Here is a 25,085-nt window from a genome sequence, read left to right as displayed (position 1 = left end):
GTACACAGGGAACTCAAACCATATAAGATTATGTTGGACATAAATGGATAAGTTAAAATCATAGACTTTCTTTCGCCTTAGAACACAAGTTGAACCAGGGCAATGCTGAACTGGCACTGTGGTGCTTTGTCTTTTGGAACTCCTGAACTCTTGCCCAGCAAACTTTATGATAGTCCACAAAATGACATTTGGACCTTAGTTTTACATGGTACTTAAAAAGTTAAAATCTTTACTCTGTATTCATACTAGATTTGAAAAGACTTGTTGTGGCAATTGTATTCTGCCACCTGTTGGGTGTTAGAAGAGATGGATAACCTGCTTAGCCTCTTAATGATACTCAACATGAAATATAGGATGACAGTCACTGATGTGATGATGTACCGCTGGTTAAAGGAAGACCGGAAGGCTTTCTCAAATCCCTATGAGGACTGAGCTCCATCACACAAGACCCTGTAATTGTGGACAACATGGAACATATTGAGTCCAGAGCCTAAGATATTACAATGTATAATCAACCCATGGGATCATGTTGCTTACTGTCCTGGCAAGTTCTCCAGGTGCAAGGCTGAACAACAGAGGCTCACACATTGAGTTCAGTTATTCCCTACCCTTGATGATAATGATTCATTCCCTTTGGGCTCAAGAGGAGTGGAAGCTACCCCACCCTAAGCACACTGGTCTCATCATCCTCCAATGGCTTTCTGTTTCCCTGCGGCCATAAACTGGTCCATGATTAGGCATAAGAGCACCTGGTGCTGCCCTTCTCTCTTCAGGCCAACCCAGATGACACCCACACTGGAGAAACATGCACCCATGCCTCCAGTGTCGCCTGAATACACGAAATAATCAGCCTCACTGAGAAGAACAATGGCAATAAGAACACAGACGCCAATCTACTCTCCTGGTATGCCTCAGTAGGGAGAAAGTCTGTCCTCAGCTAGTGCCAGCCCAGAGGTTATAGGGACAGACCAAGCAAAAGTGGTGTTCCTGACACAATGAGGTCCATTGTCAATGGAGGTCCTGGGACAGTGGATGTGCTTCAACAGTTGTGGTCCTCAGAATATAGAGTAGAAGCTATGTAGGTCCCAGTGCCATATCAATGGTGCTTCGACAACTGTGGAGGTGCTGCAACAGTCGAGTTCCTTCAAATTGGAAGACTTGTGACAGTGGAGTGGCTGAGTTTTTGGAGGTACTGCAAGAGTGGAGGTACTGTGACAGTTGAAGTGCTTCATCAGTTGAGGTCCTATAACAGTGGAGTTCCTAAGACATTTCAGGTCCTTTGACAGTGGAGTAGCAGCTGGGACAGTGGATATGCTGCTACAGTGGAGGTCTTGAAAAACTTCAATTGATGCACGAGTCAGGATCTTTGACCTAGGAGGTGATGGGACAGTACAGGTGTACGAGAGCCAGTAGAGGTGTGGCGACAATAGAAATGCTATAATAGTGAAAGCCTTGCAGCACTAGAGGTCCTGTGATAGTGGAAGTGCTTCGACAGTAGACGTACTGTGACAGAGGAGGTCCTGCCAATTCTAGTTTCAGAGGAAATAGATGTCCTGAAAAGTGGAGGTCGTTCAATAGTGGGCTTCATGTGATAGTTGAGTTGCTACCACAGTGAAACTCCAACATCAGTGGGTGGACATGCTGTGCCAGTTGAGGTAATGGAACTTGGATTTCCTGAGTTATTGGAGGTCCTGTGACTGTGGTGTCCTGGGAGAGTAGAGGTGCTGAGACACTGCTCTGTGACATTGGATGACCTTGTGACAGTTTAGGTGCAGTGACAATGAAAGTCCAGCAACAGTACACATACTGTGACAGTAGATGTCCTGAAAATTGAGGGTCCTGACAATGCAGCCGCTGTTAGTGAGAAGGTCCTATGACACTGGAGGTCCAGTGATAGTGGAGGTACTGGGACAGAAGCCACACTGGAACAGTGGATGTCCTGCTACAGTGCACATCAAAGTGCCTGTAACGATGATGATTTTTGACCACTCTAACTTCATTTCACTACGCAAGGAATTGAGTCTGAGACAAGATAGTACCTTGTCATGGTGCTACTTGAATGCCACTAGTTTTAGAGTTAAGTCTGAAGGTCTAGGCTGTGACAGAGGAGGTCCTTTGACAGTGATGGCCCTGCCAATTTGGACATCCTACAACACTGGAGCTCCTGCAACAGTGGAGGTCTTGAGACTCTAGATTTACATTGACATTGCAGGTCCTGCGGCAGTGGAATTTCTCTGCAAGCTGAGGTCCTGCAACATACTAGTTGCTGAGAGAATCAATTTTCTGCAACAGTGAAGGTCCTACAATAGTTCAGGTCCTGAAAAGTTGAGACTCTGTGAGAGTAGAAGTACAGGGAAAGTGTATGTCCTGTGCCAGGAGAGGCCCTGCATTTGGAGGCCCTGAGAATGTGGAGTTGATTTGACAACAGAGTTTCTACCACACTGGTGTTCCTGTGACAGTGTCCATAAAGTCCTTGTATTAGAGAAGAAATAATGCCAGCCAGCAATGACCATGGAAGTGATGATGATGGTTGATCAGCCCAACATCATCTCGATTCTTCAAGTAATTTAGACCAAAACAATACATCTAATCATGGAGCTGGTTGAAGGGCAACAGCTTTACAAATACACCCAAAAGTATGGCTACCTTGCAAGGCAAGGCCAGCAAAATATTGTGTAAATAATAGCTGTGATGAGCTACTGCTTTGGGCACACAATATTTCACAGGCACCTAAAGCCAAAGAATATTGTGTTGTACATCAATGGGAAAGTCAAAATTACCAACTTTGGCCTTAGTATCCCATTCCAATCAGGGTAAATGATGAACCAGCACTGCAGTACTTATACTTTTTGTGTTCCTGAACTCTTCTTTGGCAAATTTTATGACGTTCCAAAGAACTAAATTTGACGCTTAGGTGGAGGTTTATATTTCATGGCAGTCAGTTTCCATTTGACTCTCTCTTCATTCTAGAGTTGAGAAGACAGGTTGTAGCAGGAGTGTGTGGTGCCTCTGGTGTGGTGTCAGAAGGACCTACTTAGCCTCGTAATGACAGTCAACCCTAGATATAGGCCAAAAGTCACTGTGGTCATGATGCAACCCTAGTTCAACTAAGGCTAGACGCAGTTCCCAAATCCCTATGAGCAACCGATCCCCCTCAGGCCAGACCCTGTAAGTATAAGAGCAATGGAATATATAGGATTCCAAGTGCTGGAAACTAAGGACACTTCAACTGAACAAAATTATAACCAGACCATGGCATCCTACTTCCTTCTGCAAAGGCAGGAAGTTCCCAGGCAAGACAGCACAAAATAGGCTTGGACAGTCAGCACAGTGGAGGTGTGGGGAAAAGCAGGTGCTAAGACAGTGGATGTCCTGCTACAGTGGCCTCCAAGTCCTTGTGAGGAAGAAGCACTTATGCCATCCAATAATGACCATGGCAATGATGACAATTGTGGTTAACCACTCCAACATCACCTTCAATAATTGAGACGAAAACAAGTAGATACCTTGTCATGGAGCTGTGTGAGGCTCAATGTCTTCATAAATGTATCTGAAAGTATGGCTACATAGTGAAAGACAAGGCATGGGAAATACTTATGCAGATATTAGCAGCCTGGATCTACTGTCAGGGGCACAGAATAAATACAGGACTTCAAAACAAATAAAATGGTGGATAAGAACAATAAAGTCAAAATCATCGACATTGGCTTAGTACCCAAGACAAACCAGAGCAAATGCTGAACCTGTACTACAGTGCTAACACTTTTGATGCCCCTGAACTCTTCCTGGGTTATACTTATGATGGTCCAAAGAACCACATATGAATGTTAGTCTTACATTTTATGGTAGCTGAAAAAGTTACCTCTGTTTTAATATAAGAGCTGAAAAGACAGGTTGTGGCAGGTGTACATCTTGACCACTGTGGGGTTTCAAGAGAGCTAGATGACCTGCTTAGCATTTAATAACAGTCAAACCCAGAAATATCAGTCACAGACATGATAATGCACCCCTGTTTCAAAGAAGATTGGGAGCGTTTCCCAAATCCCTATGAAGAAATGATACCTCTCAGGCCACACCCTGGAATTTTGGATGTAGTGCAACATGTTCCATTCAAAACACAAGAGAAAGATTCTTTACATCAAAGAAAGTCTAAGCAGATCATGGCATCCAACTGCTTACTGGAAGGACAGGCTATTCTGATGCCGGGCTTCATACCCAGGCTCAGACTGTGAGTCTAGTAATGGCTCCATTCCCTACCCTTAATGATTATGCTGCTGTCCCTCTAGGACTGGACTGCAGAGGAGTGGAAACCAACCCACCATTGACACATTGGACTTGTCAACCCCATGGTCTCATTTATGCCTTTGTCCATATTCTAGTCATAGAGCTTTCTGAAGAACCACTGGGACTGGCTTTCTTCTCAGGCCACTACAGATGACCTGGACAAAACATACATGACAGAGTGTCTTCTTCTTTCATTCAACAAGCAGCCTCAGGCCGAACAGAAGCATCAATGAGAACACAGAAGACAACCTATTATCTCTCTGTGCATGAGGAGAGGGCGAGTCTGTCCCCATCAGTGGCTGGCTAAGAGGATTCAAGGGATGGTCCAAGAAATTAGGAATATCCAAATGAAGCAGTGTTCCTGTGCTCAATCAAGCAAGAAAACTCTCCTGGGACAGGACAGTATCTCTCCTGAGATATGAGGGCTGGAGACAGCATCCAAAAAATAAGCGGCAGGCAGGCAAGGACAGGTACCTTTGTGCTTTGTTCTACCCAGTTTGCTCTGTGTTGCTTAGCTCTGTCTCTGGTATCCATTTCTGCAAAATCGTTTCTGTCTTAACTTTTTAAGTACTGTATGATTCTTCCGCCAATTCTTCTCCCTCTTCTAGATTTCTCCTCTTCCGAACAAGGACTCAATATGACTGATGTGTACCCCAGACTTCAGAGTTGTCCTGTACGCCATGCCTTTACCAGGACGGTATCACCACCAAAAGGAAACGGTTCCCACAAGGTGAGGTCTAGAGGCCTATGGATTCATGCAATCTTCTAGGGGCAACTGATCCTTGCACATATGGCAATTAATCACAAGCGGTTTGAAACAAATTCTTATTTTGTCAAAAGTAACATCATTCTCCATTAAGCTTCAAAATAAATAACCAGCAAAGCCTTGTAATAAGTGATAGTGGTGTTGATAAAACAGTGCAGCACCCGTGACATTGTAGGTCCTTCAACAGTGGAGGCACTGAGAGACATTGTAGTTCGTGCAACAGTGGAGGCACTGAGATAGCGAAGGTCCTTTTACATTCAAGATCATGCAACAGTGGAGTTCCAGAAAGAGTGGGCGTCCTGAGACATTGGAGATGGGATTGGTACAGTGGAGGTCCTGAGACAATGCAGGTGTTGCAAGAATGGATGTCCTGCAACAGTGGAGTTCCTTGCACAGTAAAGGTCCTGCAATAGGGGTTGTCTTTAGACAGAGGAGGTCCTGCTACAGTGGAATTCCTGTGATAGCTGAAGTTTTGATACAATGTCAGACCAGGCACAATGGAGATGCTGTGCCAGGAGAGGTTCTACACAAGTCGAGTTGGTGATAGAGTGGATGTTCTAAGACAGTGAAGATCTGGTGACAGTGGAGGTCCTGCACTATTGGAGGTTCTGGAACAATCGAGGTCCTGAGACAGTGCAGTTGCTCGGACATTGGGGTTTATGCACCATTGTAGGTCATGTGAGAGTGGAGGTGCTGGGACAGTAAAGGTGATGGGACAATGGAGGTCCTGTGACTGTTTTGGTGCTGCGATATTGGAGATCCTTCATCAGTTGAGGTCCTGGCACATTTGAGGTCCTGAAATATTGGATGTCCTGCATTATTGGAGGTCCTCAGTCAGTGGAGATGGGCCTGGGACAGCTGAGATCTGGTAAAAATGGGGGTGTTTCCACACTACAGGTCATGCAACAGTAAATTTCCTGATACAATGCAGTTGTTCCAACACTGTAGGTTCTGCAATAGTTGGTTTGCTAGAACAGTGAAAGTGGAGATCCTGCATCAACAGAGGTCCTTTGACAGGGAATGCCCTGCAACAGTGAACATCCTTCAACATTGGAGGTCCTGCAACAGTGGATGTCATTGAGTCAGTGCCATTGAACTGACGGTGGAGGTCCAACAACAGAGGAATTATTGTGCCAGTAGAGGTCCTGCAAAAGTCTGGCTGCTAAAAGAGTGCATGTTCTAAATTGGAGGTCCTGCAACAGTTAAGGTACTGCAACAGTCTAAGTATAGATACTGTGCATATACTGTGCTAGTAGAGGTCTTGCACATTGGTGTTGCTCACCGTGAAGTTGATGAGACACTGAAGGTCCTGCCACAGTGGAGGTCCTTATAACAGTTGAGGTCCTGCAACAGTGGAAAAGCAGTGTAAATGGATAACCTGTGCCAGTAGAGTTCCTGCAGCTTGGAGGTCCTGAGAAAGTGGAAGGGCTGAGACAATGGAGGTCTTTTGACAATGCAGGTCCTTATAACCGTGATATAGGAGGTCTTGCGACAATAGAGGTCCTTGAAACAGTTGAAGTGCTGTGACAGTGGATGTTCAGGGACAGTAGAATTCCTGTGCCAGTAGAGATCTTGCAGTTTGGAGGTACTGAGTCTGTGGAGTTTCCTGACAGCCGAGGTACTACCACAGTGGATGTCCTGTGACAAGGGAGGTCTTAGGGTAGTGCAGGTTCTGGGACAGTGGAAGTACTGCTACAATGGTTATCAAAATGCATGGAAAGAAGCAGCAAGGATGCCACCCAGACCAGACCATGGCAAATATAATGAAGATATTAATCCACCCCAACATCATATTGCTTCACCAAGGAATTGAGTCTGAGACACGTCTACCTTCTCATGGAGCTCTTTGAAGTTCTACAGCTTTACAAATTCATCTGAAAGTCTGTGATAGTGGAGGCCTTAGACAATGTAAGACCAGCCACAATGGAGATCCTGTTCCAGTAGAAGTTCTGCAAAAGTCTAGTTGGTGATAGAGTGGATGTCCTGAGACAGTGGAAGTCTGGTGACAGTGGAGGTCCTGCACCATTAGAGGTTCTGGATCATTCGAGGTCCTGAGACATGCAGGTGCTCAGACAATGGAGTTCCTGCAACAGTGTAGGTTCTGGGAGAGTGGAGGTGCTAGGAAAGTGAAGGTGATGGACAGTGTAGGTCAAGTGTAGGAATATTGTGTTCCTACAACATTGGAGGTCCTACAACAGTTGAGGCTCTCATACCGTGCAGTTCTTCCAACTTTGGAGGTCATGCAACTGAATAGGTCGTGGGAAAATTGAGGTTCTGGGACAGTAAGGGTGTTGGGACAATGGAGGTGCTATGTCACCTGAGGTCCTGGGACATTTGAGGTCCTGCAATATTGGAGGTCCTAAGACATTGTAGATGACCTTGGAATAGTTGAAGTCTGGAATAAAGGGAGGCTCTGCACCAGTAAATGTCCTGAGACACTGGAGATCCTGCAGTTTGCCTGGACAGTGAAGGTCCTACAAAAGTGGAGGTCCTGTGACAATGGAGGTCATGAATCGGTGCATTGGCACTGACCGTAGAGAGCCAGCAGCAGTGGACTGTCTTTGCCAGTAGAGGTCCTGCTAAGATTCTAGCTGTTGTGAAAGTGGATATCTTACAACATTGGAGAGCTGGCATTAGTGAATGCCCTGAGACAATGGAGATCCTGCAGGAGTTGGTTTGCTTGGACAATGAAGGTGCTACAAAAGTGGAAGTCTTGCGTCAGTGGAGAGGCTTGGCAAAAATGGATGTGCTGCCACACTACTGGTCCAGCAACAGTGAATATCATGAGACAGTGCATTTGCAGTGACAGTGGAGCTCCAGCAACTGTGGAATTTTTGTGCCAGTAGAGGTCCTGCAAATTCTAGCTGCTGAGAGGGTCTATGTCCTGCAACCTTGTTGGTCCTGCAGCAGTTGAGGTACTGCAACAATGTAAGTCCAGCTACAGTGGATATCCTGTTATAGTAGAGGTCCTTTAAATTGGCCTTGGTGAGACAGTGGACGTCCTGTGATAGTGGAGGTCCTATGACACTGGGGGGGCTGGAACACTGGAGGTCATGCCAAAATTGCAGTTCTTGTAATGGTTGCGGTGTTGTGACAGTGGAAATCTAGCGACAGTGGACATTCTGTAGGACAGTAGAGGTCCTACTATATAAAAGTCCTTGGATAGAGGAGGTACTGACGCACTGGAGGTCCTGTGAGAACGGAGGTTCTTATAACAGCTGTGACACTGGAAGTACAGCAAATGTAAATGTCCTCTGATAGGAGAGCTCCAACAAACTGAAGTTGCTGAGAGACAGGAGGTCCTCCAACAGCAGTGGTCCTAAGACAGTAGAGATCCTGTAACAGTGGAGAGGCTGAGACCCTGGAGGTCCTTTGACAGTGGACTACTTTGTAACAATAGACGTGCTATGACAAGGGGGTTGTACAATAGTAGAGGTCCTTGTTATAGTTGAGGTACTCCAACAGTGGAAGTTTATGGACAGTGACTTCCAGTACCCGTAAAGGTCTTGCAATTTGGAGGGTCTGAGACAGAGGAGTTGCCTGACCACAGACGCCCTACCACAATATTGGTCCTTTGACTGTGGAGGTCTTGGGATAGTTCAGGTGCTGGGACAGTGGAAGTTCTGCTACAGGGGTTATCAAAGTGCATGCAAAGAAGAAGCAATGGTGCCAGCCAAACATGACCATGGCAAATATAATGAAGTTTTTCATCCACCCCAACATCATCTTGCTTCTCCAATTGAGTCTGAGACAATTCTAATAACTTATCGTGAAACTGGTTGAAATTTTAGAGCTTTACAAATACATCTGAAAATCTTTCCACCGAGAGGAGGAAGGAGCCAAGGAAATATTTAGGCAAATGTTAGCAGTCTTTATCTATGGCTATGGGCACTGTATAAGTTCACAGTGACCTGAAACCAGATTATATTCTGTTAGAGAAGAACGGAAAAGTCAAAAGCATTGACTTTGGCCTTCAACTCAAGACAAACCTGGGCAAATGCTGAACTGGCAGCATGGTGCTTACCCTATTGGTGCACCTGATCTCTTCCTAGGACAACTTTATGATGGTGTAAAAAAATAAACAACAACAACGTATGGATCTTGGGAGTAGGCTTATATTTCACTGTTGTATTTGACTCTGTTGTCATACAACAGTTCAGAAGACAGGTTGTAGCAGGTGTGTACCCTGCTCACTGTGGGGTGTCAGAAGAGGCAGCTTAGCCTCTTAATAAAAGTCAATCCAAACTATGGGCTGACAGTCTCAGAGGTGATGATGTACCCCTGGTCAATGAAAACTGGAAGAGGTTCACAAATCCTTATGAAGAAGTGATCCCTCCCATACCAGATACTCCAAAAGAGGAAGAAACGTAATATATTGAGGTTTTAGGTAAAATATTATAGATTCATTGCATCAAAAAGGTATAACCAGAACATGGCATCCTATTGCTTAATGTAACAGCAAGTTATACACAGGAATTGCTTCACAACACAGGCTCAGCAGCTTTGTCCAGTTACGGTCCCATTCTCTACCCTTCCTGATTTCCCTCTAGGACTAAATAGGAATAGAAGTGAACACAACATAGACACATTGTTCTCCTCATCTTCCAATGGCCTAGTGTATCTCTATGATCATAAGGCTAGTCAAAGAGGAAGCAAAGAGTCATTGGGCATGCCCTTCTTCTTTTCAGGACACTCCCGACAACACCCACAGTGAACAAAGCATACATACACACCAGAAGTGTCCTGTGTCTTCACTCAACAATCATCCACACTTAGAAGAGCTGTAGCAACGAGAAAACAGAGGACAACCTACTTTCCGGCTGTCTCTCAGCAGAGAGCAGGACATTCCCCAGCTCGGGATTTCCCAGAGGCATTAAAGGATGAACCAATTACAATGGGGAAATTCACTGATGAAGTTGTGTTGCTGCTCTCCTTCAAGAATGAAACATTACAAGGGGGTGGAGGAAGAGTTTTCTCCCAGAAATGAGGCCAAGGGAGATTGTCCAGAGAACACGCAGATGGCAAAACCCACGTGCCTTTGTACTTTGTCCTTCCCAGTTTGCTCTGTGCTCATTCTTCCTCTGGCTCTGTTTTCCAGTTCCCCATAATTCTTACCTTCTTATATCCTCTAAGTATTTTATGATTCTTCCCCCAACCCAAGCCTTCTCCCTCTTCTGGATTTCTTCTCTTCCCAGCAAGGACTCAATATGACTGCTGTGTAGCACACTCTAAAGGGTGGTGCAGCTGAATGCATCCATTCACCTGAAGTTTATCACACTCTAAAAACACCAGCTTCCACAAAGTGAGGTGGAGAGTGGTATGAGCTCATGAAATCTTCCATAGGTTAGTGGTCCTAGCACACACGGCATTTATCACAAGAGCTATAGAACAAATTCTTATGCTTTCAAAAGTAGCATCACATTTCATTCAGCCTCAAATATAATAACCAGCAATGACTTTGAAAAATTGAAATTACAGTTGCTGCAACAGTGCAGATCCTGTGAAGAGGTAGGTCCTGCAACAGTGGAGACACTGAAATGGCGCCGGTTCTGTGACAGTGAAGGTCCTTTGAAAGTGGAGGCACTGAGATCGTGGAGGTCAATCTACCTACAGGGGAGCTGCTGCACAATTGAAGGTTCTGCTACAGTGGAGGTCCTGCAAAATTGGAATTGCTGATACAGGGGTATTCCTGTCACTGTAGAGATCCTGTGGCAGTGAAGTTGCAGAATCATGGGAGAACTTGCTTCAGTTGATGTCCTGAAACACTTTAGTTGCTACGGGTGGTGCTACGACAGTGGAATTCCTGGGATAGTGGAGGTTATAGGACAGTGGGTGTCGTGAGACAGTTGTAGTGCTCCTACAGTGGAAGTCCTGCAATAGTAGTGTTGCATGGACAGTCCAGTTCTTGGACAAAGGAGGTCCTGTGACACTTGAGATGCTGAGACTCTTGAGCTCCTGAACAGTAGAAGTGCTGTGATAGTTGAAGTGCTGAGACACTTGTGGTCCTGTAACAGTGGAGTTGACACACAGACAGTGGACTTCCTGAGGTAGTGGTGGTGCTTAAACAGTGGATGTCCTGTGACAGAGTAGGTCCTGCAATAGAGGAAGAACAATATATGCTGGCTGATGACCCAGAGCTTCCAGAAAATAGACCACCAACCAATATATATCAGAGGATGGCATTATTTGAAACCAATGGGATGGAAGGCCCTTGGTCCTGTGGAGATGTGATGCTCGAACGTAGGAGGAGGCTGGGGTGGTGGGTTTCGAAAAGTTGGGTGAGTTTAGGAGCAGCATCATAGTGGCACAATGGAGGGAGGAGGGAGGAGATGTAGGAGTGGGCATTTGTGGATTGGCACCTAGAACGTGGGACATCATTTGAGATGTTAAAAACAGTGGAAATGATAAGGTTTACATTGTCTGACCCAAACCTAAGGGATACTACATGAGGAACACAAAAACCTACAGGTGCTCACCAACAATCAGATAAAATTTGGCCTTTGGCGGTATACTCCAAAGAAACTATTCCAAGATCACTGTTTTTTGTTTTTTCAAACAAAGTTTAAAACTCTTAAGTGTACTCTCAAATCTGCCCTAATTTGCATAAATCGGTCAAAACTGTTGGCTTTTTAAACACTTCTATCTTGTCCCAATAGTCACATGCTGGTCATCCCAACAACATGATACTTGTCAAGGTGGGAGTCAATCAACATGGGATCCTTGTTCCAACTCGGCATGCAGACCCTCAGCTCACCTTCTCACATACACACACACACACACACACACACACACACACACACACACAGGAGAGAGAGAGAGACAGACAGACAGACAGACAGACACACAGACAAAGATTCACAAACACATGCACACACACACAGAGACACACACACCCATGAGAGAGTGATAGATCGAAAGTGAGGTAGAGAGAGAGAGAGAGAGAGAGAGAGAGAGAGAGAGGGAAAGAGAGTTCTTATCATCTACTTTCTAATGCATATTGTGTGCTCTTGGAGTTGAGCACAGAGACTTGCACATGTAAACCAGTCTTGCACACCGAGGAATATTTTCTGATCAGTATTTTCTCTTCTTCATGCAGTTCTTAAATTATCTTTAAGAGAGTGTAGGGCATTGACCTACCATGAAATCTTGGACGTAAAGGTACATTTTAATACAAAGCTTACATATCACTTACAAATGACTCTAGTAGGAAGTACATTAAGTTCAGAATCATTCAATCAGAGACCCTTAATGTATATACCCCATTCTAAATGCCTTCACTTAACCTCATGTTTGGACCACTGTTCCTAGCTGGAGATTCCTGTTTATCTCCCAGAATAAAAGGGAGGCTCCATGCTCAAGTGGAATAGCAGATTCAAGGTGGGACTGTTGGGTGACATTACCGTGAACACCAGGGACTGCCCCACAGAGGCAGGTAGTGGCCCTTTCTTTCCTCCTGGGGAATCATTAGCTACATTGTCCTGAGCAGAGAAGGATCCTCTCATTCTAGCAGATGTTCTGGATGACACAAGGAATGTGAATAGATTATGAAATCACTTTTCCACATTTCTTTCTGAGGTAGAGACCCTTGAGACCCTTGGCTCAGGAGTAACAGTTCCAGATAGCAAGGTGAGGTCAGTGTGGGCCCTGTGTTGACCTATGAATAGTTATTTATGTTAATCACCAAATCTTTAAAACTTACAGCATGTGAGAGAAAATTCTCCCAGGAGTCTCAGCTAAAACTAATCAGTGAGTTTTTAAGAACAAGAACAAGTAGGAAATTCAAATTCATGTGATTGCTACAAATAAAGCAAGACACTGTCACTAGATCACCTTTGTGTAAGGGCCCTGACGACATACACAACTTAAGATGTGAAGTGCTCAGCTAGCACGCTTCGTGGCATGAACCCAAGACACAGTTTCTCTGTGTCTCATCACCTCTGAAGCATGGTCCACAAACAATGGCAACAAACCTTCTCTTCCTCAGAGTTCAAACTTACCTTTACCGTTAGTGATAGTTTCACAGTTAACTAACCTCTACTGGATAGACAGGTTTGACTAACCTTCTCTGAGCTTCTCCCAACCATGTACAGATGATACATCCCTCTGCACATGAGGCCTGTTCCTCTCAGGCCTGCTGGTCTCCTTCCCAGATTAGAAACTGGATACCTTTCAAGCCTACATTCTTAAGTCATCTATCAACTTTGGGTACATGATAGCACAACATGACATTGGGTGCCAAATAACACTTTCCTACCTGACAATGAATATGATCCAGGGGTACCAAACATGGAAACTGGTCAGGTAAGGTCAGGTAACCCCCATGCTATCTCCATGTGGAGATGAAGATTGACACACCTTCCCAAGCAGACTTTCTCAGTTTTCTCAGCCCACACAGCAGTCCTTTGCTGAGCTTCCTTACTCCCAGTGACTGATGAGAGTACATGAGAAGATGCCTGATTTCTGGAAAGCCCTGGGCCCCATGACCCACAGTAGCAGCAGCTTCTGATCACAGGTGATTTCAGGAACTGAAAATGCCTAATGTTCCTGTATTGATTTGAATATGCTCAGCCCAGGGAGTGGGACTATTTGCAGATGAGCCCTCATTGGATAGGTGTAGCCTTGATTGAGGAAGTGTGTCACTGTTGATGTGACCCTTATGTTTCTTGTCCTAGCTGCATGAAAATCAGTTTTCTAGTAGCGGCCTTCAGATGATGATGTAGAACACCCAGCTCCTCCTGTACCATGTCTGCCTAGATGCTGCCATGCTCCCACCTTGATGATAATGAACCAAACTGCTGAACTTGTAAGCCAAACCCAAAGCAGTGTTCTTCTTATAAGATTTGCATTGGTCATGGTGTCTGTTAATAGCAGGAAAACCCTAAGTAACTCACTTTCTACCACAGATTACGAGGTTAATTGAGTGATGTCATCACCTGAGGAGACATGGTCTCTTATTAAGGTTCTAATCTCCTAAGTAATTGCAGGCTCTCTTCTGGCCTAGGCATTGGCTATAATATTAATCTTCCCAGTGTCTTTTTCTCTGTAAACTATATATTTTGCATTTCTATTTGCTCCATTTGCTCTTTTTCATTGAAGTCCTATAACCTCAGTATAACAGAGGCCATACTGGGCTCTCTTCAAATTTTCATCGAAGAAATTTGTTTATTACTTTTTAATTTAGCCTCAGGTAGGTTTTTACGATGTGGGCTGAAAGAAGCCACATTTTTGTAAAAGCATCATACAAATTATCCCAGACCAGTTACAAATATTATTGCCTTCTGAATCCCCTTGTCCTGGGCTTCCATATTCTGGATAGGTCTTGGCACTCCTGACTCCCAAGCTCCTGCCAGTATACCCCATTAAACTCTTCTTAGAGCACTGGGCCCCTTCTAGTTCAAAGTTCTGAATTCTTGCATATTTTCCAAAACAAGTAACAAGTACAAACTGGCATGGTCAGGTATCACAGAGCAAGAGTCCGCTCTATTCCATCCCCTTCTGCATTAGTTACCTTTGTATTTCTGTGACAGAAATGCCATGAGCACAGCAAACTATAAAACATGTAGGCGATTAGTGATCCTATTTCACAGACCACCTGTTACCATAGGTTAAGTTCTATGACTACAGGGCACGGTGGAAGGAGCAGGAAGCAGAGGACTCACATCTGGAATCACAAGTACAAAGCAGAGAGTGCACAGGGAGTGGTGCAGAGCACTAAAACCTCAAAGCCCAGCCCCACTGGCATTCTTTCTCCAGCAAGGGCACACCTCCTGAGTCTTCCCAAACAGAGTCACCAACTGGGAAAGGAGTACTCAAATGCCCGAGACAGTGGAGGATAGCTCATGCAAAATGTCATGGTGATTCAGGAATTCGAATCAGTAACAGAGAGAACCTTCACTCTGGGTCAATGTGTGTTGCTGCAAAGCCAGCAAGCTGCTCTCCCTCCTCTTGAACATAAGATGTGGATTAAGTACAAATGTAAACAAGCATCTCCATGGAAAATCAACAGCCCTGTTAATCTGGTCATACTTATAGGATAAGTCCAGAGGTGCTGGATACTGAAATCACAGAAGAAGCCAACACAAACTCAAACCGTTTAGTCTATAGGAATAAAAATACCACAGAAGCCAAAATGGGTAACGATATGGAGCAAACGCTCACTCACTCAGCAGATAAAATTACACCTAGCCCTTACTCACAGACCTACTTCATAAACAGTGTACATTCTGCTGCTACCTACTCAACACAATCCTAAATGCTGCAATCAAAGCAAATGGTTTCTTACTTTGTTGAGTATGACTTAAAAACACTGAAGTACTCTGAAGGAGGTTAATGGAAACTTCTCAGGGCCTGGGGAGGTTGGCTAAGGGAGTACAGATTAACAAAGCAACACAACCCAATTTCCCCACCAGCAAGCAGAAACCGGCCTGATGTCAGTTGCCAATTCCTGAGGGTTTAAGAGAAGCCTACAGACTGGAAGGACTGAGGTAGGTGAGATTAAAGTACAGTTACACTGAATGCTCACTTGAGGAATGGGAAGGTTAGAAACTGGAAAGTGCTCGGTGTGTGTGTGTGTGTGTGTGTGTGTGTGTGTGTGTGTGTGTGTGTGTGTGTGTGTGTGTATATGTGTTCCATGAACGTGTTTCTGTGTGAGTGTGGTTGGGTTGTTGCTGTTGTGTGCTTAATTTGAGACAGAGTGTTACCACAAACTGAAGCTGTCCTAAAACTCACCCTGTACACAAGGGTGGTTTGGACAATAAAGAGACCTTCTCTCTCATGAAAGGGGGATTAATGATGTGTAGCACAAGCTATGTGTAAATTTCAAAATCTGAAGATTTTATAAATCTCCTTTGGCTTGCTTTAACAATGCTGGTGATTATAGCAATACATGGTACACTGAGGACAGAACAGAATATATAGTGTGAGCTTTTGAGATGGTTCAGAGGTGAAAGGAATAGCTGATGATCTGAGTTTAGTTCCAGAGGCACTGTTAATAATCAAACACAAATGTAGCCGACTTTTATCCTGTGTAAAAATCAGTCAGGGCATCCAGTCATCTAAAGTCTGGAAGCTGGGGAAGGGAACATGGAAAATGAATATCCTAGTAAGAGCACCATTGGAAGGGGAAGCCCTGGGTCCTGCTAAGAATGAACCCCCAGTGACCTAGATTGTTGGGAGAAGGGCGACAATGGGGGGAGGATGGGGAGGAGGGAAGGGGATGTTTGCACGGAAACTGGGAAAGGGAATACTGGAAATGTATATAAAAATTACTCAAGTTAATATATATATATACACTGAGGTCAACCCTAGATAGGGCATAGAGCAATCCATACATCATGGGATTCAACGGGGTGTTTTATGAAAGAGCTATTTCCCAGGAGCACACCTGTGTGTCAAGGCCTCCCTTCCAGCTAGGCCTTTGGATCTCCAGTGCTAAACACTGTCTCTTCCTTTGCAGAAGTGAAACATAATAAAAATTCACACTTCACAGTACAGTGAATAGCAGTAATCGCGAAAGGTGTAAATAGAACCGATGAGTACCAGAGTATGTGGATTGATGTTATATGAAATGTGTGTGGATGCCGTGCAGTATCCTCTTCCATGTACCTACATACTGAGCAACTACACTGTACAATTTCTCTCTAGACAGAACCATCTGGAATTCACTCACTGAGGGACTTATGCCCTGGAGTGGCAGCTACAGGTAGGACTTGTGCAACCATGTCACGAAGCGAAGAAACAGAGATGCATGGATTAAATGGAGAGAAGCAGATTGGAATGGTGGAGAGGCTAACCTGCCAACAACTCCAAACCCCCAGCAGGATGACAATGGAGAACAGCGAGCAGTTTCCCAGCCAGCCTCACTCTCCATAGCCAGACTTCTTCCAGTCCTTCCATTTTCCCAAGGAAAGAAAAGTTCAAAAAGCAGGGACAGGGAAAGAAAAACTGCTCTACTCCCAGGAGCCAAGGGCAAACCCCCTGGCACCTCCCTGTCTGAGCCCATAAGCAGCCACAGCCCAGTCCTGGGATCATCTCTAGAGGCTCAGGGACCCAGGCAGATGAGCCCTTGAATCACAAAGGGTTCCACTACAGCATTCTATGGGTGTCAGTCCTGAGTCCCTGAGCCTGAGGTGCTCTGCACAGCTATTCAGAGAAGCCTTCTCCTGATCTCTGTACAAAGATCTCTGTGGTGGATGTCAGAGGAGAGTGTCCACCCAGCATGGGTTGGGGCTCTGGCCCTCTAATCTGTTGGTCCATGTTAACTTCTCCACAGAGAAAGCTTATGAGCTTTGCTGATGCATCCATTTGGCGTTTGGGGGATTCAAACTCAAGTCTCTGCCTAGTCCTGCAGCTTTTTCTCAGGTGTTTGATGATAACCTAGAGCCTTTCTGAAGACTTATGGGAACAGTGTCCTCTTGATGGGTCAGTTTAGAAAAAGCTTTGTCTTTAAAAAAAGAAAACTATACCATCAGTTTGAGGCTAATCCTTCAGAATTCAAAGATAACGTGACACCCTGAGTGTAGACATGAGGACTTTAAAGCAGGATGCAGAGTAAACATTCAAAACAGAGAACTATGGACAGCTAAACATCTTACAGGGTTTTATTTCTAACAGCCTAAAGTCTTTCCATAGCCCATAGAAGCCACGGTCTCAGAGTCCTTCCCAACGATGTCATGACAGGTCCTATTGTGACCTCATGAGGAGCGATTGTGAGGCGGCCCAGCAAACACATATTAAGCTGTTGCCAGGCCTGGAATTCTTTGAGTGCTTTGAGAGGAGGTGTGGAGTGGAGCCCTCTGCGACTTGGTTGTATCTAGTGAGCTGTGTGTGGTTGTGTCGAATTTTACTGTACTGTGTATATGTGTATGTATCAGTGTGTGTAAGAGAGTGTGTGTTGACAGATTGGCCTGTGTGTGAGTGCGTGTACACTTTTGCCTGTGTGTTTGTCAGTATGTGTAGGAGTGTGTGAGTTTACAGGTTTGTATGTGTGTATGTGTTTGTATGTATGTATGTCTTCTTGTGCGTATGTGTATCCCTGTGTGTATGTGTGTATTTGTCTGACGTGTGTTTTTCCAGCTTTGCTTGTGTGTAACTATGCGTGTTTTGTGTGAATCTGGGTGTTTGTAAGAATTTGTGTGAGTATAAGTTCACTTCTGTGTATTTCTGTGTGTGTGCCTGTGTGTGTGCCTGTGCCTGTGTGAGTGCCCGTGTGTGTATGTGTGTGCGTGTGTGTGTGTGTGTGTGTGTGTGTGTGTGTGTCTGTGTGTGCACGTGCCCATCCCCTTTTGCCCCTTGTATCTATATTACCTGCACCTCAGTGCAAGAGAGTGTAGAGGCCAGAAGTCACCCCGGCTGCTGTTCCTGAGGTAGGTTCTCAACCTTAATTTCAAGACAGGCTCTCTCACTGGCCTGCAGCTGCCCAAGTATCTGGGCTGGCTGACCAGTCGCTCCCAGGCATTTGGTATGCCAACCCCATAATATCAGTTTAAAGGCCTATGTAGATGGCTGGCTGCCTATTTCTTGATTGATTGATTGATTTTTGGATGACTTCAAGAGAAAGAATTAGATCACATATTGCCACGCCACTGGCTATTTCCTTATTGGGGTTTTGTTTTTTGTTTTATTTATTTATTTATTTATTATGGATTGCTGGTTTCATTTTTTAGTGGTTTTTATGTTCTCACATGCTATATTACTGCTTTGATTATTTACGGTTCTGCAGTCGGATGATTAACTCTATCTCCATTTTCAATGTCCTGCGGTTTCATCCTTTTACATTATTCCTGTTTCTCTATTTATTGAGTACAAGCAATCATTGGCTTAGACTTGATACAAATTTGCCCTTTGTGACACTTTGACTCTTTGGCCTTTGTTTAAGGTTTATTGTTCACTGATATTTAACTGCCTTATTCCTTATGGTTGGTTAATTTTAATTTTCAGTATTTTGCTCTGGAGAGTTGTGGATTTTTGTGGATCACTAGGTCCTGAAATTCAATGGAGTTTTCCCTTAAGTGTTGGCTTTTTACATTTGTTTGTTTTGTCTTATACTCAGTCTTTCTCCTCTCATTTCTTTCATCTGACCTTTTTCTTCAAACAATCCATTCACAGTATTGATCAGCTTTGGCTGCCCAATCCTATTGTAGTATGACGATTTTTATTTTCATCATTGCATTTAGTATGTGCGTGCTCTTGGCTTTCTCTTTTGGTGTTGGTTATTTGGGTGGCTTTTACTTATGACTCTTCATATTTTCCCTTTAACTTTTTCATAATTTTGCTCTATTTTTCTAGTCTAGTTTTTACTTTGTCTTTGTTTGTTTTTTTTTTCTTTTTCTTTTGTTTGTTTCTTTTAGGTACCACAAGTGTAATTTTAGCTCCTATATTGCTCCATCTTTTTCATTATTTGATTCCATTTTTGTTATTTTTAGGTAGCATTAGTACTGATAAAATGCCTACAGAGACTGAGGAGGAGTTACCAACCCCTACACCCGAGCCCAGTATCTCTGAGGAGGGCAACTTCCATTCCCAATACCAAGTATTGGGGACAATTGGGCAAGGGGGCAACGCCAAAGTCCTCCTGGCCCACCACCGGCTCACAGGAACCCCGGTGGCTGTCAAAGTTCTGCGAAAGGACAAGCAGTGGTTCCAGCCAGCCATGATGGAAGCAAACATAATGAGAAAGATCAACCACCCCAACATAGTGTCTCTCATACAAGTTATTGAAAAGGAAACGAGAATATACCTCATAATGGAGCTGGTGGAAGGCCAAGAACTCTACCAGTACATCAGAGAGTCAGGGCACATAGAGGAGGATGAGGCCCGGCAAATATTTGAACAGATATTGTCAGCAGTGAGCTACTGCCATGGAAAGGGGATTGTTCACCGAGACCTCAAACTGGACAATATAATGATTGATAAAAACAAAAAGGTCAAAGTCATCGACTTTGGGCTTAGCACCCAATTTCAACCTGGAAAAATGCTAAACCACCACTGCGGCACGTACTCTTTTGGTTCCCCTGAACTCCTCCTTGGCCATCGGTATGACGGGCCGAAGAATGATATGTGGATTATAGGAGTGGTCTTGTACTGTATGGTAGTGGGAAAGCTCCCATTTGATTCAGTGATCATCCAAGAACTGCAAAGACAAGTAGTGGCAGGGGTATATCCTGCTCCCTGTGGGGTTTCAAAAGAACTGGAGGACCTCCTTAGTAAATTACTGAGGGTAAATCCCAACTTTAGACCAACAGCAAGAAAGGCGATGAAACACCCTTGGTTCAAAGAACACTGGAACGGATTGATAGGTCCCTATGAAGAACTGCTTCCCCTCACACCAGACCCGGCCATTTTGGATGCCATGAAAAGCATTGGATTCCAAGCCTCTGTAGTAAAACACTCTTTAAAACAAAGAAAATATAATGAGGAAATGGCAACTTATTTCTTTCTACAAAAGCAGGCTCTCCAGGGGGATGGCTGCACAGCCCAGGCACAGCAAGTGAGTCCTGTTGCAGCACCATTCCCTAGCCTTGATCCTGCTGCTGCTTTTAGATTAGAACCAAAGAGGAGTGGAAGCCTGCCAGTCCTTGGCACCTTGCGGGGGTCATCCTCCCATGGTCACGTATCTCACTATGGCCAGAATGCTCATCCAAAAGTAGGCAAAAGATCCAGTGTGGCTGGTCGTCTCAGGCCTCTACCGATGACACCTACACAGGACCACTATCACAAATGTGCCGTGAGTGTCCCATGCATTCAAACAACAAGCATCTTCACTGAGAAGAGTAGCAATAAGGAAATCAAAGAAGACAACCCACTCTCCCACAGAGCCCCATTTGAGGATAAGCCCATCCCCAGCAGGGTCCGGCACAGAGGTTTTAAGGGGTGGACCAGGAATATAGCAAATGCCCTGATAAAGCTGTGTTGCTGCATGCCAAGGAGAAAGAAACCTCACCTGTGGCAGAACAGAATCTCCCCCCAGAAATGAGCCACAGGGAGAGTCCAGAGACCAAGCAGCAGGCATAGCCCAGGTACCTTTGTGCTTTGTCCTTTTCAGTTTGCTCTATGCTGGTCCTTCCTCTGTCTCTGGTTTCCATTTTCCCCACAATTCTTACCTTGTATCTGCTCTAAGTTCTTTATGAGGTTTCCCCAACACCAAGCCTTCTCCCTCTTCTTGATTTCTCCTCTTCCCAGCAGGGACCCAATAGGATTGATGAGTTCCACACTCTACAGAGTTTTCTAGTTGGCCCATCCCTTCAGATGGACTCCAGCTCCCCCTTAGGCCAATAGCTCCCACAGGGTGAGGACAAGAGGTTCATGGGCTCATGGCCTCCTCCAGGGGCTACTGATCTTTTCACATGTGGTCATCAATCACAAGTGCTGCAGAACAGAGTCTTATGTTTTCAAATGTAACATCCCCTTCCATTAAGCCTCAAAACTAATTAACAAGGTTTGTCATTGAATAAGTATCAACAACCTAGTTTGTGGTTTATAGTTGATGGTCACAATCCTGCATGCATGCATATTGATTTGCATACTGGTTTTTTTTTGTTCCTAAGACCTAGTGATCTATTGAATTTTATAGGTAGTAGTTCTAAATGGTTTCTTTCAAAGACCTCAACTGAGAAGTAGAAAAAAGAAGTTATAATATAGTAAGGCAAATCAAAGCCCCAAATGGTAAGCTAAGAATTCTACCTCACTGTCTTTTTTGCTTGGAATAAATTGTCTTGTCTATTTCACAGTGTCATCTGGAAATTCTTTCATGTCCTCAGTATAAACAGTAGGTGATTTCAGACACATGGCAATGGAAAAGACACCAGCTGAAATTACAGCAGCAACAGGAGTAGCAACAATAGCAGAAGCAGCATTAGGCACAGCAGCAGCAGGAGGAGGAGAACGAGGAGCATAGGAGGAGGAGGAGGAGGAAGAGGAGGAGGAGGAGGAGGAGGAAGAGGAAGATGAAGAGAGGAGGAAAAAGAAGAGGAGGAGGAGGAAGAGAAGGAAGAGGAGGAGAAAGAGGAGGATGAAGAGCAGGGGGAAGATTTTGATTCCCTGTCCCAGTGAGAATTGCTGATGACTACTTCTGGACACAGATATCATGCTGAGAACTGTTTATCAAAATGATTTAACAGAATATTAATTTTCATAGAAGACATGTCAATGTTCCTGAGGGCATGCAGCCCTGGAAAAGAGAGCCAGATGGCAGAGGCAAGCAGTGTGGAATGTTCTTACTGAGGAAGACCTTCTCAAAGCTGATGATGTAATAGGTATGAAGGAGCATTTCATGGGAGTCACGGTCCCATGCCCCTGTGTCAGGGCACACAGAGCTCCTAGCCTTGCATCCTGCGTGAGAGGGGACCTGGAATATTCCCTGATCCCAACAGGGTCCTGGATTGCATGGTTCTCCCTCAGTCATGGTCCTCCCTGTGCCACATGGGGTACGCAGCTTCTACGGGCTGTATTTATATCAGTGATTAACTGGAGCTGGACCACAACCACACCACAGGCAAGCCCTGGGCACTGAGGACATTAAGAGCAACAGACAACATCTCCTCCACTGCTTCTGACTCTGCTCCACAAGGCAAGGCAGCTCCCACACAGCAGGCATCCAGCCTAACTCCCAGCAGGGAGAGAGTGAGATGTCTGTGGATGAGCCCACAGGGACTACAGGATTCTGTGGGAAGACATCTGGTAGCTTCTGGAGCAGCTGCAGCAGCCAGGACACATGAACTACAGTGGAGGTGAGCTATAGGAACAGGTAGCTGATCTGAATCCCTGAGGGCAGGCTGGAATGGTCACTCAGTGCTATTAGAGTGAAGGCCAGCCAAGGGCATACAATGTGTCACTAACATTCTCAAAGTCTTGTCCAGGAAAAAAACCACTGGCCTTGACCACTAAAGTTGAGTCCAGACTCATGGGCTACAGGATAGCAGATTGAACTGAGTCTGAATTCCCATGAGTATGACCTCTGGCTGCTCCCTAGGCTCAGTATAGATGAGCATGAGAAGGCACCATTGCTGTGTTTGCAGGAGTAGCAGAGAGCTCGGAATACATGACCCACTCCTAACCCAGACTGGAGCCACTCTGGGGAGGAGATGGCATCATTTGAGAGATGGGCTTATGCGGGACACTGTGCTCTGGTTTGTGGCACATACAGCTCCTGTCTTTCTTGCTGACAGTTCAGATCCTGAGCTGGCCTCATCACGGACAGTCCCATGAGGACGGGGTGTTTGGTTCCTGCTTCCCAGTTAGGGCAGGAACAAGCCCAGACGCAGTGAGTAAGGACAGTGCTTCTGTCTTGACCCAGCTTCCTTGTCCTCCCCCATCCCCCAACTCATATCAGGAGCCACCCAGAGACCTTCATAGGAGTGTGGGTCATGTTAATCGGAATGCACAGCTGGAGATTAAATTCTGGGTAAGGTCTCCATACAGCCCTGGTGGCTCCCTCACCCTGCCTACCTAAGTTTTCCCAATTGGGTCCTCAGGGTCGTGGAGAATCTTCTACAGGCTGCCATGAAGATACAGCCAGTTTCTTGGTAACATTGTGTTTAGCAGAGGTTCTCTGCTTCAGGCACAGAGCCTTCCAGTGAGAGGGTTTGCTGAGTAGCACACCAGAACCAGAAAAGTGTAGAGCCCTCCAGTGGTAGACATGAAGTACTGCAGGAGTTTATTTCCTGATTTCTTCACATCTACCTTGTTCTAAAGGCTTTTTGTCAGACACATAGGGACCTAAGAAACTTGAGTTTGCACCCCCATAGGGAACCCAGGACACTAAACCAGCAGCCCTGTTAAACGTCGGCAGAGGACAGTCTGGGCTCTGTGTTTATAGAATGGCTCTAGACTGGTATGAAGACTGATTGACCAGCCAGTCAAGGAGAGTTAGGGACAGTTAGAGACTTGGAGGAGAGCATGAGCGGCAGACACAGCAGAGTCCAGGCCAACAGTGGAACCAGTTCATTTAATAGAGAAGCATATGCCCTCCCAAAAGGCTGTCAGCTTAAGGCACTGCACTGAAGACCTGACCCAATAACATGCCCAATTTACACATCACCCACCTGTGGCTTGTGGAGGGTCCTCAGGGTAGATCCTAAAGTCCATCATGGCTGAAAGGCAGAAGTTTGCACATCATTGCAATGTGGAGGCTACTCTCTGCTGATGGGACCCACACAGTCTGTGAAAAAGTTTGCTTAAGTGAAAGTTGGCCGTCCTTGAACTCTCTGGTCTTCCAGGGTAGTGTGTGTTGACCACATGCAGAGCCATTCCTGAAAAACATAAGAGCCAAAATTCAACAATAGGGAGATAATCCTGTGCCAGATGGAATCCCTCAGGCCAGTGCGGATTCAGAGACATCCTATGCCATCGCATGGAGGCTCCCAAGAACTTCTAGGATCAATGTGAGTCACACCAGAGGCCACAGTCCATCCTGGGAGAACATTAAAGTATCTGGAATTATCAGGGACCCTAAGGTAGGTTCGTCAGGATATGGAGCTGATGCATGGTGGGATGCTTGGAGGATACAGCCTAAGGCAACGTAGAGGAAAGTGTGTTATGAGAGCTAAGACAGAGCAACCACACAGTCTGAGAACAAGTTTGCTTAAGTGAAATTTGGCCGTCCTTGAACTCTCTGTTCTTCCAGGGTAGGATGGCCTATCGGGCCCAGGACAGAGCGACTATGCCAGAATTACAATGGTCTGTAATAGAGATGGAGAAGGTGTCAGGATGGGACTTGGGCAGTGGATGGAGCTCTATGACTGCAAAGCCTGCCTAGGCTCCCAGGACCCAGAGCTGGCTGCTACAGGAAGTCCTAGATCACAACTCTGCCGTTCCTCTTCCCAGGTCTTGCTTTTAACTACTGGACCCAACACAAAGCCTCCCTTGCAGGCTTACCAGAGCATGAAAACGAAATGGCCACCTCCTGTAACAAGAAACACTTCTAGAAGAGGAAGGAGACATCAGTACATTCACAAAACCTTCAACTCGAAATCTGTCTTGCCAATAAGTGTGTAGGGATAAAGGTAAAGCAGATACTGAGGGACCAACCAGTCAATGA

At 45.2% G+C, this 25,085-nt stretch overlaps 1 protein-coding gene across 1 annotated transcript; it reads left to right on the top strand.

Moving 5' to 3' along the window:
• The first annotated feature begins 4,964 nt into the window (after positions 1-4,964).
• LOC148007107 (sperm motility kinase Y-like) lies at positions 4,965-24,803 on the top strand. Its single transcript, XM_087602571.1, has 5 exons — positions 4,965-5,014; positions 15,083-15,183; positions 19,474-20,774; positions 24,331-24,501; positions 24,672-24,803. Exons 1-5 carry the CDS (start codon positions 4,965-4,967, stop codon positions 24,801-24,803), a joined length of 1,755 nt encoding a protein of 584 aa, XP_087458697.1.
• Positions 24,804-25,085: the final 282 nt, after the last annotated feature.

The sequence above is a fragment of the Rattus norvegicus genome, chromosome 1 (genome assembly GCF_021556685.1).
Source record: "Rattus norvegicus strain SHRSP/BbbUtx chromosome 1, alternate assembly SHRSP_T2T, whole genome shotgun sequence".
NCBI classification, from domain to species: domain Eukaryota; kingdom Metazoa; phylum Chordata; class Mammalia; order Rodentia; family Muridae; genus Rattus; species Rattus norvegicus.
Note: the sequence above shows the minus strand (reverse complement) of the source record. Positions and strands in the feature narration are given on the sequence as shown.

Coding starts and splice junctions, on each gene's coding strand:
- LOC148007107 (XM_087602571.1), top strand. CDS start 4,965: ATGCCTTTACCAGGACGGTATCACCACCAAAAGGAAACGGTTCCCACA. Junction 5,015..15,082: donor AAGGAAACGGTTCCCACAAG/GTGAGGTCTAGA, acceptor TCATACTTATAG/GATAAGTCCAGAGGTGCTGG. Junction 20,775..24,330: donor ACCACTATCACAAATGTGCC/GTGAGTGTCCCA, acceptor ATTCAACAATAG/GGAGATAATCCTGTGCCAGA.